This window comes from Polyodon spathula, chromosome 25, assembly GCF_017654505.1.
Source record: "Polyodon spathula isolate WHYD16114869_AA chromosome 25, ASM1765450v1, whole genome shotgun sequence".
Lineage (NCBI taxonomy): Eukaryota > Metazoa > Chordata > Actinopteri > Acipenseriformes > Polyodontidae > Polyodon > Polyodon spathula.
Genome location: NC_054558.1, coordinates 753861 through 773649, shown reverse-complemented (window position 1 = coordinate 773649; position 19789 = coordinate 753861). Strand labels below are relative to the sequence as shown.

At 46.1% G+C, this 19789-nt stretch overlaps 1 protein-coding gene across 2 annotated transcripts; it reads left to right on the top strand.

The window, feature by feature from the left end:
* The first annotated feature begins 7971 nt into the window (after nucleotides 1-7971).
* On the top strand, nucleotides 7972-17791 carry LOC121300163 (myosin-binding protein H-like). 2 transcript variants are annotated; one of them, XM_041228620.1, is made up of 12 exons: nucleotides 7972-8525; nucleotides 8769-8903; nucleotides 10064-10231; nucleotides 12005-12093; nucleotides 12434-12629; nucleotides 13114-13253; nucleotides 14079-14238; nucleotides 14423-14559; nucleotides 15602-15788; nucleotides 16227-16273; nucleotides 17012-17057; nucleotides 17584-17791. In XM_041228620.1, exons 1-10 carry the CDS (start codon nucleotides 8225-8227, stop codon nucleotides 16250-16252), a joined length of 1539 nt encoding a protein of 512 aa, XP_041084554.1. In that variant the 5' UTR covers nucleotides 7972-8224; the 3' UTR covers nucleotides 16253-16273; nucleotides 17012-17057; nucleotides 17584-17791. The 2 variants fall into 2 exon arrangements, with proteins under 2 accessions (XP_041084554.1, XP_041084555.1); XM_041228621.1 differs by lacking the exon at nucleotides 16227-16273.
* Nucleotides 17792-19789: the final 1998 nt, after the last annotated feature.

The window sequence follows — 19789 nt, the reverse complement described above, 5'->3', positions numbered from 1 at the left end:
CACTGCCCTTTCAAACAAACAGGTGCTCATTGGAGGATATAAAGTATTCTCACACCTCATTGGTCCTCACAGCTTGTGGACGGAGATCAAAAGCACATCAAGAGATCTACTGAAAGGAAAGCACATTTTTAAAGGATTAAATAGCATGGGAAAAGCTCCAAACAGTCTCAATCGTTCTACTGCTGGTACGGCAGCTTTCTTTGGGTCCTAGGTTTTGCCTTTTCTGTTTAAGGTCTAGGATGACTGTGCTTTTGAATTACTTGAACCCAGAACCATGGTCCGTTCGGAGCTTGTGTTTAATATTTCGTCTGAAGCGACCAGAAGGGCAGAACCAGCTTCAATAGCACTGCAAGTCCCTCTCCCCTGGTTCAGGGTTCAAAAAGACAAGCTGTGAGACTCAAACACATATGCAATTTTCAATTACAACGCAGGTTTGTGAAAATCGAGACTAGCTGGTGCTTCTGTAACGCCTTAATATATCATTCTGTAGTTTCAGTTCTAAGAACGAACAACAAAGACGAACCCGTGAAGGTTGCTTCATTTAGTATCTGCAGAAACGCGTGCAGTTCTGCATATGTTAGACAGTTTAGCAAAAGGGAGTCCATTCGCTGTTCTAGAACCTACTGGGTTCTAGATTCCGTTCAGCTATTTTGTTGGAAACTTTAGTTTCAGGGTCACATTTCATTGGTAGACTTCAGAAAATATGCAAGCTGGTAGGGTTTAAAAAGATGAGCGAATAAACATGCATGAAAAAGGAAAACAACCAGTTGCGATTTTTCGCTGGAGAAAAATCCGTTTGCAAATGGTTTACCCCACCGGGTGCACACCACGGAGCGTCCTCGGCGCTCTGCAGCTGTGTTCTAGACTTGCATTTCATTTGAAACAGTTCAGCTGTTTGAAAAGTAAAAGCCGACTCTGGAATGACTCTCATGTGTAGCAGATTATTTGCCATGTCCTTGTAAGCAGCCGTCTCGTAAGCAGCACAATACTCTAGTGAAATAGCACTGGCGGGTGTTACTTTCTGAATCTCCGAGGGTGCTTTCGCCTTGCCTTCCTCGTCTCTTCATAACTGTGAAGGCAACACCTTCTAGGAAACTAAATGAAGCCGGCTGGCGTTCCTCACCACTGCTTGCCAGTCTTGGAGCTTCGTGTAACACCCGGGTAAAGACTTGATTGTAGACTTCGGATGGGAATGGCGGAGTGCAGCTCCGCTTTGATATCGTAACAAGATCAGACTGCAAGCACGGGGCTGGCAGTGCCAGTGCAGCACTCCTTAGCTCTGGTATTGATTAGGTTTCAATGTAAAGCTCAGAGTGAACCCCATATGGAATTGCCAATGCAATACATACAGAAATCTGTCTTATTTTTCTATTGTAATGTCATGGCTAATTGAGCAGCATATATCAATAAACCGTATATCCTTGCATGTTAACATATATTTAACATCCTGGACATTATCACAGTCATACACCTAGTTCATATGGGAGAGGGTACCGAAGAACAGTCTGTGGCTTGTAAGAAGAGAACACATTTATGAATTAGTGCTTTGTTTGTATCAATGCTGGGCAGTCTTTTCTGTGTCTGTCTTGGTTCACCAGAAGGAATTGCAGTACTGTGTTGATGCAACAGGTGGCAGTGGACTCCCTCTAATATATCTCTCCCAGTTTATACCAGTCTACATTATCCAGAAGTGTTTATATGTACAGAGTACTGCTTTGAAAGACTTGTATCCACATGAATGCTGGTAATGGCCACAAACGATTCTGCAGTTTGAATGAACATTGTTTTCTCATCTTCCCTCTATTTCTTACTGTAGTATTAGTCTTTAGCTGATGCAATTCCTGGATAAGGGATCAGTGCATGTGTTTGGAGTCATTTGACAGGTCCAGGCACCGCACAGGACAGCAGAGCTGTCTCTAGAAGTAATTGGCAATAGGATCTGTCAGACCTTATTGAAACGGTGGCCAGTACCACCTAGCAAGTGGATCAAGCCTTTTAAAATCCCTTGTGCCATTGCCAGATTGCATTGATGGTGACCACTTTAGAGCGAAGGTGTCTGTTCTGTGTGTTCTTAACCAAATACTTGAATTGTATTCTAGCGCAGCGGCTGCAATGTTAGCAGGTCGAGTAATTCAGCTTTACAGGAATGTACGTTTAGTAATAGTGCTGTGTTGTTTTATATTCCGCCATGCATAGACTAGGCAGCCGTGCAACGACGCAATGATACTGGTGCTATCCAACCTCCGAATCGTCCTTGCACTCCCTTCTGAAAAAGTGTGACCTCATGTGTTTATTAAAGCTCCAGAGGCACTACTGCAGACCCCTTAGCCAGTAATAGTCTGTATAATGGATCATGAAAAACGACTTGCTTACAAATAACAGTGAGGTGTGTATATGGCATCTGTCGTCCTTTTCAGCAGACGAGGTAGAAGCAAAACTCAGCTTTGAAGACGTCCTGTTATTGTTCAGTAATAATGTATTATAGCACGACACTGAAGGACATCCATTAAACTGTGAAGGACAGGGTTGGGGGGAAAAAACCTGCCCATGATACTTGCATTCAGAAAACCCCGCCCTGTAGACTTTCCATTCAGAAAACCCCGCCCTGTAGACTTTCCATTCAGAAAACCCCGCCCTGTAGACTTTCCATTCAGAAAACCCCGCCCTGTAGACTTTCCATTCAGAAAACCCCGCCCTGTAGACTTTCCATTCGGAAAACCCCGCCCTGTAGACTTTTCCATTCGGAAAACCCCGCCCTGTAGACGTTTCCATTTGGAAAACCCCGCCCTTTAGACGTTTCCATTTGGAAAACCCCGCCCTTTAGACGTTTCCATTTGGAAAACCCCGCCCTTTATACGTTTCCATTTGGAAAACCCCGCCCTTTAGACGTAGACCCCGCTTTTATACCATTTGGAAAACCCCGCCCTGTAAAACCCCGCTCTTTATACGTTTCCATTTGGAAAACCCCGCCCTTTAGACGTTTCCATTTGGAAAACCCCGCTCTTTATACGTTTCCATTTGGAAAACCCCGCCCTTTAGACGTTCCATTTGGAAAACCCCGCTCTTTATACGTTTCCATTTGGAAAACACCACCCTTCACACACTTTAATGTGTCCTTCAGTTCAGTAGCGCCCCTCAAATGCACTGATTGGTGGAGAAAAAACAAACAAAACTTAGACCTTAGCAGTTGTGGACTTGCAGGTTCCCATGAGTGGAGTTTGAAACCCCAGGAAGAAATTGTCTGTAAATTAAAACTGCATGTTAGCCTTTTATACAGGGGGGGGGCCTTGAAAAGTGAAAATAAGCCTTAAAAAGGTGTATTTAAAATGGTCTGGCTGATCAAAAGAAAATCTTCTTCATTACAGCAGCAGCTGGTCCATAATAATCTCACGCTCTCTTCGTTCTACTGTGTAATTTAGTTCTTCAGATTTCCTGTTTTTTAAGCAGAGTGGGTTTTATTGGTCGCCCCCCAGTGTGTAGAATTCGGGGGTTTTCAAAGTGATGCTTTTTACAAAGTACAATTTTTTATTCCTGGGGGGGGGTTTTGGTGCTTTTTTTTCCTAAGCTGTGGATAATAATAAATAATAGTTTGTTGTATAAGTAGAGACGGTCAAGATGGGTTCCAGGGAGCATGCTCGGGTTCCAGGGAGCGGGATGGGTTCCAGGGAGCATGCTCGGGTTCCAGGGAGCATGCTCGGGTTCCAGGGAGCGGGATGGGTTCCAGGGAACATGCTCGGGTTCCAGGGAGCATGCTCGGGTTCCAGGGAGCGGGATGGGTTCCAGGGAGCATGCTCGGGTTCCAGGGAGCATGCTCGGGTTCCAGGGAGCGGGATGGGTTCCAGGGAACATGCTCGGGTTCCAGGGAGCATGCTCGGGTTCCAGGGAGCGGGATGGGTTCCAGGGAACATGCTCGGGTTCCAGGGAGCATGCTCGGGTTCCAGGGAGCGGGATGGGTTCCAGGGAGCATGCTCCCAGGGAACATGCTCGGGTTCCAGGGAGCATGCTCGGGTTCCAGGGAGCGGGATGGGTTCCAGGGAGCGGGATGGGTTCCAGGGGACATGCTCTGGTTCCAGAGAGTGGGATGGGTTTCAGGGAACATTCTTGGGTTCCAGAGAGCCTGATGGGTTCCATTTCACAGAGGAAGCTTTCACACAGCTTCTAAAGCGTGCCCCGAGCGTGGGTTAAATCAGCATTGATGGCACTGCCATGTAGCTATGGCTGCACTGTAGTTGGTGTGATAATACAAATGCAGAACTGATATCTGAGGAGAACCAAAAACATAAGGACCTTACTGGCAGCAGGGAAATGCCCTTCAACTCCTCCGAATCTTCAGTGAAATCGATGGATAATGATAATGTGATGTTTGTAGCTTTCCTAAGAACTAGCGAAACTCATTCCCCCCCTGGCTCTGTAACCAGCTGCGTTTCTCGAAGCATATTCAAGTGCAGAACTTGGCATTAGCTAAGCTGTGGGATAGCAGTTTACAGCTGCCTTATACCTGGGACCTGCTTCCTTGCACAGTCACTAAGATGATCTGAACTGGGTATTAAAACCAAACTTCCTGGTAAAGCATCACTTCCTGTGCTGCAGGATGTCAGCACAACAATTGGGCTGAGACCAGGGCGAAGCAAACCTGCATTAAAACGTTGAGAGAACCCCCCTGTATCATTGAAGCTGCCACCCGGAGCATGCGAGCCAGTGAACCCGAGCCGTGCTGTCTCTTAACCCTGGCCCAGTGTCAGTCTCTTGTGAGTGTTGTATCTATTCCTCTGTGTGAGTTTCATGTGCTGAAGCGGTTATCCTGTGTAAAGGGACTATGCAGCAACCTTTACTGGCTTCAGTAACATTCACCCTGGGTGCTTATTTGTGAATGCAGCCATTGAGATCTTCCAATACAGCTCAAGGAAGGTGAAGTGACTTTCTCCCTGATCCGGCGGTCATGCATTGCAAGGGGTCTGTCTTGGAACCAAAACGTGTGAATGTGTGTGTGACAGTCAGAGATGTGCCTGTGCTGGTCCAGTGAATGTGTGTGTGACAGTCAGAGATGTGTTTGTGCTGGTCCAGTGAATGTGTGTGTGACAGTCAGAGATGTGTCTGTGCTGGTCCAGTGAATGTGTGTGTGATAGAGATGTGTTTGTGCTGGTCCAGTGAATGTGTGTGTGACAGTCCGAGATGTGCCTGTGCTGGTCCAGTGAATGTATGTGTGACAGTCAGATATGTGCCTGTGCTGGTCCAGTGAATGTGTGTGTGACAGTCAGAGATGTGCCTGTGCTGGTCCAGTGAATGTGTGTGTGACAGTCAGAGATGTGCCTGTGCTGGTCCAGTGAATGTGTGTGTGACAGTCAGAGATGTGTCTGTGCTGGTCCAGTGAATGTGTGTGTGACAGAGAGATGTGCCTGTGCTGGTCCAGTGAATGTGTGTGTGACAGTCAGAGATGTGCCTGTGCTGGTCCAGTGAATGTGTGTGTGACAGTCAGAGATGTGTCTGTGCTGGTCCAGTGAATGTGTGTGTGACAGTCAGAGATGTGTCTGTGCTGGTCCAGTGAATGTGTGTGTGACAGTCAGAGATGTGTTTGTGCTGGTCCAGTGAATGTGTGTGTGACAGTCAGAGATGTGTCTGTGCTGGTCCAGTGAATGTGTGTGTGACAGTCAGAGATGTGTTTGTGCTGGTCCAGTGTGTGTGTGACAGTCAGAGATGTGCCTGTGCTGGTCCAGTGTGTGTGTGTGTGACAGTCAGAGATGTGCCTGTGCTGGTCCAGTGAATGTGTGTGTGACAGTCAGAGATGTGCCTGTGCTGGTACAGTGAATGTGTGTGTGACAGAGATGTGTCTGTGCTTGTGTGTGTGTGTTTGTGTGTGTGGGTACGACTCTCTCAAAAACTTTGAACCGAACAGGGTTGAGAGCTCTGCGTTAGATTCTTGAAGAGCAAATTGGACATTTTAAAATTAAGTTGAACTTTACAGTGATGTGGATATGAGTGAAAACGCATTTGAAACCTTGGAGGCTACACCAGTGCACCATTCTGCATTATCTCCTCAATGAAGCCAGTACAGGCTGCTGGAGGGTCACACACAAAATGTCTTAACATTGCACAGCTAGTTTGCAATTTAAAAAAAAAAAAAAGGTGTAATGATGGTATGTAATATAAATGACGTGCTGCTTTGATGGACTATGTGTTGTGAAATCATGTCGCCTTGGCCTGTTTTCTAATCCCTTCGTAGGACCTAGTTGTCATTTTTTTATGATTTATTTTATTTTTTAAAACTGAAGTTTGCTTTTCCTAAGCGACTCTTTATAAAACGTGCTTTCTATTTTGTACAGCGCATTATAACTGTAAAGAGTGTACATAGTAACCGCGTTGGCGACAACAATCATTCACGATTAAAAAATACAGAAAGCTGTCTGTAGAATTTCGAAGACTGGACTCTTTAATCAGTTGGTTCTGAGGGACCCTGAGCATTAACGCATGTTTGTGAAAATACAACAAACCCCGTCTGTCTCACATTGCTTCATTGTTTCAATAAAGACATGCCATATATTGTATAGCGGGACTGTTTTATTTCCTTCCATGCTGTCTGTGTTGATTTTAAATGTGATTCACCTGCTCCATACAGTGTTATTGGGGCAAGTGAAAAACCTTGTGGCATGACTATCGGGTATTTTAAAAAGACACGATCTGATCGTGTTGTTTTGGTCGACCAGAGGCTGTGGAAACGCGAGAGAAGAGGGAGAGGTTGCCACTTCCGCACACAATTGGTTAATGGCTCTCTGTCTGCGAAGCCATCCGCTGAAGAAGCGCTTCGACCCACAGTCTGGTCACAGCTTTGCAATAAGGAATCCCTACAAGAGGGGTGTCAGAGTGCAGCCCCGGCTTGCATTTTCACTCGGCCAACGTGCCCCCCCAGGATCCGTGCTGTGCAGATGCAATCGAGTTATTAAATTTGTTAGATGGTCTTTTCTGCAATGCGGGTAGAATGGATTTCCCTGGTGCGTGACTGCTGCGGGATTGTAAGGACAGTGATAATATTGGTCCGACCTGCTTCTGTAGATTTCATGTTTAGTCCCTCGGGATTCTCTGAGAAAGCTCAAGTATCGGAACAGCAGGATTCACATCCAATTAGGAAAAAAAAAAAGTACGTTTTTCATTTTAAATTATCATTTGTAGCCTTTAATGGATTTTGATTGTCAGCCATCCTGCCAGGCATCTGCTGTAAAATGTTAGCAGTATAACAAAGACATTCGGGTGCGTGTGCAGGCAGCTGGCACTGTCTCGAGAGAATGCAAACAAACCGGTAAGCTAACGGCGTCTGGTCTCTAATGGAGTGGAGAGCCCAGCTGAGCAGACTGGAAGAACTCGGTCATTCTGTAATCACGGGACTGGGACGCTGCGGCTTTAGAACCGATTCAGTGCCGAGAAGCAGTGTGTCCTCTTCCCTGTGCGCACCAGCAGGTGGCTCTCTGACACCGAGTCCAGTATTTCAGGCACTGGAAGAAAGCGGACAGACGGCAGGTAACTTTGTCTTTCATTTGTTGCATTGCAATTTTATTGCAATTAACATGCCGTGCCTCTCACACAATGACGTGTTAATGCATGACACGCACCTGCCCGCGTGCATTTGATTGCAGAGTACTGCTAGTATTGCTATTATGAAAGGCTACGTCACCACGTTGAAGTATTTGATTTTTAAAATACCCCCCCCCCCGTCCTGTCCCGCATTACAGTAGCCCCCATTAATGATCCATGTTTATTATGGGATGTAACGAGCTGGTTTACTGCGTGCGTTAATGTTTGAGACTTCTGTTCTCCCTAAAACTAGATGTCGAAACCAGTTATGTTTGTTTGCATCCCTTTATGTTAGGACACCCCCCTCCCCCTCCGTGCCCTTAACTTGAGCCCGAGTGCTGGAGCTCTAAACCCAGCAATCCTTCATCAGGAGGGGAGGGGTTATGCAGCCAGCAGCGCAGCTGTAGCTCAGAGAAGCAAACCACAATACAGATGAAGGGCAGGCTGTCGCGTTCGGCGGCTACAGGCAGCTGCCCTGCGCAGGTGTTGTGCTGATCAAAGGGGACGAGTGCTGCTGACTGTTCTTCTATATAAAGTTTAGGATGGGGGCGGAGTTATGAAATGCCGTTTACTGTAATGTCAGCCGCTATATAAAACATGACGAGGACCCTTGGAGCCTTTCATCCGAAGGACTGGCTATTCCTCTGGGTATCTGAGCACCATGCCAGCCAAACCGGCCCCAATCAAGAAATCCCCCACCAAGAAGGCGGCCCCCAAGAAAGAGGAGAAGCCGGCCGCCCCAGCAGAGCCTGCTCCCGCTCCTGCCCCTGCTCCCGCTCCCCAACCCGAACCCGAACCCGTGCCCGCACCGGCACCAGCTGAGGCTGCGCCGGCACCCGCAGCAGAGGCCGAGCCAGCGGCCGAAGGAGAAGCAGCCCCAGCGCCTGCCGAAGAACAGAAGCCCGCAGCGGAGCCCGCAGCTCCTCCTCCCCCTCCTCCAGAGCCAGAGAAGCCCAAAGAAGGTAAATGAAAAGGCATGGCACTCATGCAGGTGGCATAACAACGTGCGCAAACATTGGACTGCACGTTCCTTAAAAATAAAATAAATAATAAATTATTAATAATAATAATAATAATAATAATAATAATAAAAAACATTTATTGACGCTTATTTAATTTTTGCCAGCTATAGCGGCACTGCATGAGTAATAGTGGAATACCTCACTCCTGTGTTTACCAGTGTGCATGCGCTGTTCCTAATTCAGAGCCCACCAGCGAGCCCGTTAACCTGACTCTGGAAGATGTCAACGACACCACGGTGACAGTGAAATGGAGACCCCCCGAGAATATCGGTGCCTCAGGGCTGGACGGATACACAGTGGAGTACTGCAAGGACGGCAGTAAGTTACCCAGTAATTTGGCACACAGGTGTACACGCCAGGGATTCTGGCACGGCATGCAAAAGAACTGTGTTTATTTATTCACTTTTTTCACATATGTAACGTGGGGACCTTTTTGTTTTGTGTTATTTTAGACAGAAATAGTTGCATATGGTAAGGGGTGGAGAAAATGCCTCCACGCAATGCATCACTAATGTTGACGTGCTAATTAATACACGCGGCAAGACGACTACCGCTCCTCAGCATTAAAGCGGTAATGAAAACCTCTATATTAAAAGCATGATCTGACACGACAGCATCTCATAAACACGTTCCAGGATCGTGCCGTTTTACAAGAGCGTCTGTAAATGGATTAGTACTTGAAATCCTTGTGTTCCAGACAGTCGCATTCAAGCGCATTATCGAGGAGGAGACCAGCCCGTGTCGAGAGAGGCTTCTACACGTTCTGAAATGACAGCGCTTTTTTATTTTAAATTTTATTTTGCAAGAGCTTTCTACAGACAGGATACACTGATATGCTAAAATTAGAAGCAGGGAACGAGGCTGTGTCAGACCTTCATCCCATACCGAGGTATTGGGATCAGCAGGGTGGTCAGCACATTCTGAGGGTGCTGTCCAAGCAGGGCTGCAGTGTTGAATGCATGTAGCTGACAGCCCAGTGCAAGGACTGTCAAACTTTTAAATGCAATTCGACAATCCAATCGACAGTGCATTTAGAACAGCTGTCTTCTGTGATTAGACCTTCAGCTGAGAGAAATTCAAGTGAACACAACTGTGAGAAATAAATCTCTACACGGCAGGCTCGTAAAATAGAGCCTCCCCTTTAATCAAAGAATATGGTAAAGGAGTTCTCTGTGTTTCTACATAGATCACTCTGCTGTGTGCTTGTATATAGATCACTCTGCTATGTGTTTCTATACATATCACTGGTGTGTTTGAAGGTGGTAAAGGAGTTCTCTGTGTTTCTGTATAGATCACTCTGGTGTGTTTGAAGGTGGTAAAGGAGTTCTCTGTGTTTCTGTATAGATCACTCTGGTGTGTTTGAAGGTGGTAAAGGAGTTCTCTGTTTCTGTATAGATCACTCTGGTGTGTTTGAAGGTGGTAAAGGAGTTCTCTGTTTCTGTATAGATCACTCTGGTGTGTTTCTACTCTTTTAACAGCTCAAGACTGGGTTGTTGCTAACCAGGAGCTCATCGTTTCCAATCGCTACGCCATCAAGAACCTGACCCCAGGAGATAAGCTGCACGTTCGCGTGAAGGCCATCAACCCCGGTGGTCCCAGCGCAGCTGCCACCCTGGAACAGCCAGTCGTGGTGCGGGAGATTGTAGGTGAGAAACACTCTCGCAACACAGCCCAGGCTTCATAGAGGACTGAAGCCTTTAAAATCTTAAAAGGAGCTGACGTTGTTAACCTGAACCTGAATAAGCACAGCACAGAAACCAGCTGGAAACTGGTAAGTGGAGATAGACTGAGGACAGAGGGAAGAGAACACTGCTTCACACAGAGAGTGGTGAGGGGATGGAAATGGGTTACCTAGTCATGTTGCTGTCCCTTGTGCATTTTGAAAATATACTCTGAATATTACATAAACCATATAGTGTCTGTTTTGTGCCTAACTCGTGTCTATTTGAAATGTGTTTGACGCTGTTCTGCACAGTGTGTTTCTAACTCTTGTGAAGTCTATTAGGAGTTTCTTGGACGCTGTTCTGCACAGTGTGTTTCTAACTCTTGTGAAGTCTATTAGGAGTTTCTTGGACGCTGTTCTGCACAGTGTGTTTCTAACTCTTGTGAAGTCTATTAGGAGTTTCTTGGACGCTGTTCTGCACAGTGTGTTTCTAACTCTTGTGAAGTCTATTAGGAGTTTCTTGGACGCTGTTCTGCACAGTGTGTTTCTAACTCTTGTGAAGTCTATTTGGAGTTTCTTGGACGCTGTTCTGCACAGTGTGTTTCTGCCCCTTCACTGCCCTGCTAACACAGCAGCTGTGTGGAAATGCATTCTCACATTCTTCCTGGCATTCTCTATTCATGTTGCATTAGGATTGCTTTACAAACATGCAAACTCAATACAAGGCTTTACATTTATTCTGGTGTGAAATGTGTGTGTCAGTGCAGTGCTAACTAGGGAATGAAAACTAATAGAAACTGGACCGTCCCCAAGCCCTGCTTTCCTTCTGATGAAGTGCATGCATTCCTTTAAATGGTAGAAATGAACTTAATCAGAGGACACTGCTGCTTTTAAGATGCTTTCTGAATTTTTTCTCCTAAATCCACATCCCGGCCCAGCATGAATACTTGGAAAATAATTGGGAAGTGCAGTGATTAACAGGGCTTAAGGAATAAAAGGGGCACCCTGCTCGGAATCCTTGGATGGAATGCACAGGGGCATGTCTCGGGTTTCACTATTCCCAGGAGAGTGATTGTGACAAGTGTTAGCTGCTCGGAAAAATACCAGAGACCTCTGCAGAGCAAAGGGAGGACCCTCTATCTGAGTGGAGCTGCCAGGCACTTACTGAATCTGCGTGTCCAACAGGGACTGGAAACAGTGCTGCTTAAACACTGCCTCCGAGACACTGAACAGTACAGGAGGGCTCTCGAGGGGCACTTTAAACTAACAGAAACCCACATGCTTCACTCGGACACCACTCCACGTAAATGATATGCAACCCAGGCACGCAATCAGGAATGCATTTGTAAGCGGTTATAAAAGGAATGATTCCCTGCTCATGTAAACATAGTTGGTAGATGGTAGATGTGCTTCTGTTCTGGGTGGGCGGTGCTCTTCAGGTAGCCTCGTCTCATTGGTAGATGTGTGGTGCTCTGCAGGTAGCCTCGTCTCATTGGTAGATGCGTGGTGCTCTGCAGGTAGCCTCGTCTCATTGGTAGATGCGTGGTGCTCTGCAGGTAGCCTCGTCTCATTGGTAGATGCGTGGTGCTCTGCAGGTAGCCTCGTCTCATTGGTAGATGCGTGGTGCTCTGCAGGTAGCCTCGTCTCATTGGTAGATGTGCGGTGCTCTTCAGGTAGCCTTGTCTCATAGATAATGACAGGCGTTAGTGCAATGTTCCTGCTTTCACTGACGCTGCTCTTTTGCTTTGAAACCCAGATCGTCCCAGAATCCGCCTGCCTCGCAGCCTGAGAACGGTGTTTGTGAAGAAGGTCGGGGACACTGTCAACCTGGTCATCCCTTTCCAGGTGAGTGCACCAGGGTGAATGTGCTGAGGTGCTGACGCCAGTGTTTCATGCAGTAAAGACGTGCACTGTCGTGTCATGGTGGTTCTTCAGATAAACTTTTCCCATGTTTTAAATAGAGTGCAGCCACATTTCAGTGTCGAAGCAATTCCTGCACCGTGAACTGTTTTGAGCTTTTGAAAACTACAAGAAATGTCAACAAAATCCATAATGGAGTGAACTTTTAAATATCTACTGCTGTGGAAAACAGTAGAGGTTCTACCCAGAAGGGGACTGAATACAGATAATACCTTTCTCTTCTCTGGAGCGGTCTCTCTTTTAAAAAGCACTTGCTCTTGTGCAGGGTAAACCCAAGCCCCAGGTGAGCTGGACAAAGGATGGTCAGCCCTTGGATCTCAAGGCAGTGAATGTGCGTAACAGTGACACAGACACGATCCTGTTCATCCGCAAGAGCGAGAGGAAGGACTCTGGCAAATACGAGCTGACGGTGAAGGTGGACAGTCTGGAGGACAAGGCCACCATCACCATCCAGATTGTTGGTAAGATTCAGAGGCACGGCCGCTCGGCCCATGTGAACGGACGGGCATTCCCGTGGAATGACATCATTGATGAATGTCTTTTGATGTTGACGACGTTTTACTTGCACTGGGATTCCAAAGCCCGTTCAGGAACAGGATGTGGTACAGATTGGATAATCCCTTCGCAACACTGCACTGCACACAGCCTGCTGACTACTTTCAGAAAAAAAAGACCACAGCATTTAATAGCTGTGCCTAAAGGATAGAGCTTGGGTACAGTTATGGCCAAAAGTTTTAACGTACATTTAGAAAAACCTAACTCCGGTTTTTAATAAAATAAATATTTATTATATAAAATATATATATATAATATATATATATATATATATATATATATATATATAATATATACGTGTGTGTGTGTGTGTGTGCGTGTGTGTGTAAAATTTTCTATTTTAACGTCATGTAATCAAAGAAACTACAAAGCTTGCTCTTTATTGTGTAGACCTGCCAGGCCCCCCTTCCAGCATCAAGCTGGTGGATGTCTGGGGATTCAATGCAGCCCTGGAATGGACAGCGCCGAAGGACGACGGAAACGCAGAGATCACCGGCTACACCGTCCAGAAAGCAGACAAGAAGACTGGGGTAAGAGTCCCTGTCGCTTTTTAGGAAACTCGATTTAGCTAAAAGCGAGCAGAGACAGTGGCAGCTGGACTTATTGGAGCAACGTTACTGAACAGCAAACAGATGGGAGAGAATGCACTGAAAGTGCTCAGGACGCCTGTTACTCTGTATGAGAAGAGGGTCGTTTTAAAGTGGAATACGTTCAGTGGTCTCTACTCTAGAGAATCCCCAGCACTGGTCTTTGAGATCAGGCTCAATGAAGTTAACTGGAGTTACCATCTATAGCCAGTCTTTATTTAAGCTTTCAACACTCCAGTAACTACACAAAGATAGCACTTATCTACAGCACTTTGTGTGTGATGCATATTTAAAAAGTCCCTCTGAGTGGAGTTATTTTGCCTACTGCAGGCTGCAAACGCAGTGCGCTGTTTCAAGTAGAAGGATCTTTTTATAGACCTCAATACCAGACTGCACAGTTAAAAGGTCTTGGCAGAGCCCGGGGGGAGTTACAGCACATGGTTTGGCTCAGAGAGGAAGCCTTTCTTCTTTAATGGGCCTGCCTGTTGCCAGCAGGTGTCTGGAGTGCAGGTTTGATGCTTTCTGGGATCCCGGGATGAAATCCACAGTCTTCACTGAAACAATTACCGGCGTGTCCTTTATCACAATGATGATGAATTCTGATGCATTCTCAACAGCAAAGCAGGACTCAGGACAAGCAGTTCATGAGTCTAGTATTGAGCTTGTCTATGAAACGGATGTATGTTTGAATATATTGTAATACACGCACGCACGCACACTCGCTCACAGTACTCCCGTGTGTGATGCCCTGCTCTGGTTGATTTTCAGGAGTGGTTCACGGTCTTGGAACATTACCACCGGCTTAACTGCACGGTTTCCGATCTCATCATGGGCAACGCCTACAGCTTCAGGGTCTTCACTGAGAACAGGTGTGGCCTGAGTGAGAATGCTGCTGTAACAAAGGATCTGGCCTGCATTCAGAAGACAGGTGAGAAAACTCCCTCCTCTTCCTCCTCCTCCTCCTCCTCCTCGGGGAGTGCTTCAGCGAGACACGGGGTGTCTTGGAACTTTCCATAACTGTTATACCAGCGTGATACCCCCTCTTCTCTCTCACAGTCACTGTGCTGTATGTTCTTGTCTTCAGCTCCTCACCCCCCTTCTCTCTCACACAGGCATTCAGTACAAACCTCCACAGTATAAGGATCGTGATTATTCGGAGCCACCCATTTTCACCCAGCCTCTGAACGACAGGGCAGCCACTATCGGTTACACGACCAAGCTGCTCTGTGCCGTGCGAGGAAACCCCCAGGTAACGAAGCACTCGCTTTCATTAGAACCCTCCCTTTATATAGAATACTTTTATATTGCACTGCAGCCCCTTAGCATCAGAGCAAGCTTAGGAAAATCATGGGAAACCATGCAGTTACGTTTCTAAACCTTTTAGGAATGTTTTTAGGCCACGGGTTTTGAACTAAGTAAATCTGCAGTTTGCAGGAACACATCTGCAGCCAGAACTCCCGGCAGTAGAGAAACATTCTTGTGTAATCTTTCTGCAGATGCATTTTAAACCTTCCGCTGGTCTTAAGACAGAGAAGGTATTTTGAGCTCTTTAAATGCATTGCTTTCTGGGTGAAGGCATTTAGAGCCCTTCTCAGTCATAGGGATCACTGTCCCTAACGATTGCAAGTTATCCTTTCCCCACTAATGTATTTTTCATAGACCCCAGAACTGCAGTTCCAAAAAAAAGTGTTGTCAATTAGCATGGGTGTGGGCATCTCTTGTTGCCACCTTGACATGAGATTTGAACTAATTTCTGCTCCTGTTCAAAACCTTGCATTGGTTATATAGACTGTGGGTGGGGAGCAGCAGAGCTGTATATTTAGAATGTGAATCGTGTGCCCCCCCCCCGGGAGGCCCAGTGCTACAGCAGCAGGCTCATTAGAGAAGATGAATTGAAGAGGGGCAGGTGTGAAGTGACAGGACCCCTGTTCCACAGGAATCACTGTAGCTCCTAATCAAGTTACTCCAAACCAAAGGGAAAGAATTGAGCCTCCAAATCTGACAACTACACTGATTAGCAACACAGTGCATTTGGGAGTTTGGAAACGGATTGGGAAATAATATTGCACAGCGGGAGGCTGTCTGGCACCGATGTAGTACTACGATACGGCAGAAGGGTATGTCTTGGGATGGCTGGGGTACCGTTTCTATTAATATTACACACGTTCTTATGATTTAGTGTTTAGTGACTAAGTTATGTATGCAATAAAAATTTCTAGCTGGCAATCCGATAGCTTCCTTTGACGTTGCCATCCTTGGACTCGCTGATCTGACGGGATATTTTTTTTCAGCCGAAGATCCTGTGGATGAAGAACCAGATGGTGATTGGGGAGGACCCCAAGTTCAGGCAGATAACGAGCCAGGGCCTGTGCACCCTGGAGATCCGCAAGCCCTGCACCTTTGACGGGGGAGTGTACAGCTGCAAGGCCATCAACCCCCATGGGGAGGCCGTCGTCAACTGCAAACTGGACGTCAAAGGTGAGCCTGGCTGGATTACACGATGCCTTCACCCAGCTGGAACAAGCGCATCGGATAACAACCGTACCACTTCCCTCCACTGCCCTGTGCAAACCATGCATGATCCACTCTCCTTTTGAACCCGCTTCCCTCCACTGCCTTGTGCAAACAATGCATGATCCACTCTCCTTTTGAACCCACTTCCCTCCACTGCCCTGTGCAAACCATGCATGATCCTTCTCGCACCACTAGGAGGTTATATATGGCACATTTTTTTAAAAGCTCCAAAACAAGAAACTAACATTTTAAAAATGTTTATCCTGATACTTGCAAAATATTAACGTGGTAACCGTGTCGTGCGTGGACTGACTTGGTGTTTTGCATTTGCCTTCTCTGTTTTTCACCACATGCATTTAATAAGCTGTTTAAACCAGTAACTAATTCACTTTCCTCTGCTAGCTGTCCAGGTCCCAACAGACAAGTAGACCCCGTCCCCTAACACACAGGTCAGTAGAGAATGAACGCCACTGTGTCTTCAGGGCTATAGCGCTGTATAAAGGGGGTCTCCAGAGAAGGGAAGTAATTACCAACCATATTTTACTGGAGTAGAAAATGATTATTTGCCAGACAGGTCTTCAAAAGCAAAAACCAGTGAATAGTGCAGTTTTAAAGGAATAGTAGAGTACTTCACGAATGACAAACCAGACAAACCTCGGAGCAGCTATCTTAGACGATACTCTGCAGGGTTAGACCACAGTGATTTTGTAGGTCAAGTGGTTTTGCAAATAGAATCGTTCCACCCCCCCGTCTCCCAGATCACTGCCTTAGATGGCAATGCACCAAACTGGAGCAGCACGGCCTCTCCCATTGACAGACTCGCACAGCTGGAATGATCTATAGCATGCTGCCGTGCCCCTTCTTCACATTACCCTGACTCTGCAACTGCAGCCCCCCGTCCTCCTCCAGCACGCAGTCAGCAATGTATTTCAGGGCTAGCAGAGCAGACACAAGAAAACTTTCCCTTCCAAGCTAGGCGGGTGATTTAGGATCTGGGAAACAGCGTGGGACTTTGGAACACTGCTACGTAGTCACAGTTTGTACGGCTTGCAATAAAACAAAGCCAATACAGTGCTAGAGTGTGTAACATTGAATCATTCACTGAATGGTATATTGTCTTCAGCAGGCTTGTAGCAGAAGGCTGATCCTCCTGTTCCGTGTTCTAATTCTCTCTCTACATTCTACAGTTCCGAATTAGGACTGGCAGGAAGGAAGGGACGCCACGCCAGCCAGGTGAGTTTCCACACGCTCTCTTCAGGGCTGATAAAAACGTAGGTGGAATAGAACAGGGCAGTGGTTGGATAATTGGCTAATGTCAGGTAATATTAAAAAAAAAAAAAAAAATAGTCAAGACTACTAAACCAACAATGCTTTATTAAATCGATTAAAACAATCCATTCCAGCTGTTTCCATCCAGTACAATTCCCACTTCAGCAGGACCCCAGAATTACACGCACGTACTGTCACAGTAATTCTAGATAATTTGTGTTTTGAATTAGTAACAGGAAACCCACGGTCCAGATTTCTATTTGATTATTTCTAGGCTGTAGTTCTGCGAGAAGCAGGTTCTGTCTGCCATTCGCTTTCACTGGGATTGCAAGTCCTCTCGTCCTGCAATCAAACGACACAGTTCAGTTTGAATAAGAGACAGAGCAGCCTGTAGCTCCAGCAGCCTTTTTACTCTGTACCGTCGGAGAGCAGAAGAGCGATATCGACGTCCTGCAAAGTTGCTCAAAACGTCTTCTGTTTGTCGTTTCAGAAAGCTTGTGTACGTAAGGCTGATGCTGCAGTGGGAGGGGATGCTTGTGGAATTGCTGGCCTCGTTACCTTGCAGCTGTTGTATTTAATGTTAATGTTTAATGTATAGACTTCACTCATTGGATCGAGACTCCCTGTTACAACGTCCTCCTGGCTGTGTCCTGCAAGATCATGTCAATCTGTACCTAATAAAGTGACTGAAAAGGAAATTGCATTGCTGTGGTAAAATACTGTGCTACCTTTTATTTATTAAAATGTTTTTTTTTGGTTGCAAACCAGTTTTCAGCGTATTGAATGAGGATCGTCACTCCTGTGTCGTCCCGTCAGTAATAATGAATAGAAGTGCAGCAGCAGGAGGTATGAACGCTTACTTCAGAACAGAGTGGTAAGAGAAACATCCACCTGTTACTGTTTCAGCTCTCAAACTCTGCACCCAGACAAGCTGCTGGACGTGGAATCATTTCTGCTGCGGAGCTTCACAATCCACAGCTTGACGAGGGACACAATATAAAAAACACGCGTTCCTCTGAAAGCCACACAGTTATTATATATATATGAGAAGTATTAACACTCCCAGCATGGGACCCTACCTCAGAGCCCTGCTGTGGAAGAGGGGTGTGTTTCACAATCCAGAAGTGTGCGACCTCACATACGAGGTTAGAGTGTCATGAGGAGACTGGCGTGCAGAGGGCTAGTTCACTAGCATGCTGTTCTGCTCTCCTAGGGGTGCTGGGTTCAAATCCAGTTCTTCCTTTATTTCCAAAGGGTTAATTTAGCTTATATTCAGTGTTTCCCACAGCTTTCCTGTAGCAATGCACAGTTATTTGATATCTCCCAGTAGATTGTGCTTATTTCAGCATTCATAGATTTAAATAGCCTCCCTACCGTCTCCAAACACACACTCATAAACAGAGAAAAAGAAAAACATGAAAATGTTTAATTTCACCAGCTGCGTTTGCCAAGCCACAGTTAAATTTGTTTTAAAGAGCATTTTACTTTACAAAAGTTATCTCCTCTGGGGAGCACGATGTGACGTGCCCAGAATCCCATTAGCGATTAACAGTGTGGAGTGCTCGAGCGCTCTGCCGTTACCCACACCCTGACACATTCTGATCATTGTTACTCAAAATGAGAGCCAAGGGCTCAGGAACAAGAGACTGCAGTCTGCAGCTGTGCACAAAGAAAAGCAAAGACAGTGCAGTGAACCTGCTCTGTATATTCTATACATGAACCTTACCTTGCAGTCTTCACGGCGCTCGGGAGTTCTTCCTCGGGCTTTTCCAGGGTGCTGCAGGGAACGGTCATCATGCATTACTGTAATGAATCCACGATCCTGATTTGACCTCTAGCTTTGTTAGCACTGGTAAAGATGAAGTGTGTGTAACTGTGCTGGTGTATAAGGTATGTACACAAGGTTAAGAATACAAGACTGTCTATTATTAATGAAAAGAGTTACTGGCTGGGGTAACCTGTCCTCGGAATACACTGTCTTTTCGGATCTGAATAGAAGTGCTGATAAGCAGGATTACCATTAATCTGTTGTAGAATGTCATAAGGACACAAAGCTGGCGTTCGGAACGCAGTGGATAACGTCGCCGTGTCTGGAATGAACAGTAAGTGGTGTTCCACTACCCCCTGGAATGGGTTCACAAGCGACACTGACCAGACCCCATGAACACAGCCTAAAGGATCAATTACAATACTATACTCTGCTGGCTGTTTCGGTCGATTTGCAAGGTTTGTTTCTTTTTTTTTTTCTTCATTATTTTTATTAAAATTGCAACGGTTTTCCACCTCGCCACTTGACGTATTGAGATCGTTTCTAGGATAAAAAGAAACAATCTAATTTTCGTAACGTTTGACAGGCGGTTTGTAACTGTGCTCAGCGATGAAAGGAGACACATGGTTCAAGATTCCGCATGAGCGAAGACCTTTCCACAACCCGTGTGTCCCCACAGTGAACCTGGGTGCAATCTGACAAAATATCCCTCTCGTCTATCCAACAAAACCAAAACACGGACCCTGCCCAAAACCAAGACACCGGGGAGGGGGTTCAAAAGCTTTAGATCACAACACAGAACAGCTCTTTGCTACGCGGGAATATATTTGTGAAAGTGTGTTTAAATCGCTCATCGGTGCTGGTTTCTAATCTGCTGTCTCTGTTATAGAAAGTCTAAAATCTTTCTTTTTCAAAAGGATGGATAAGG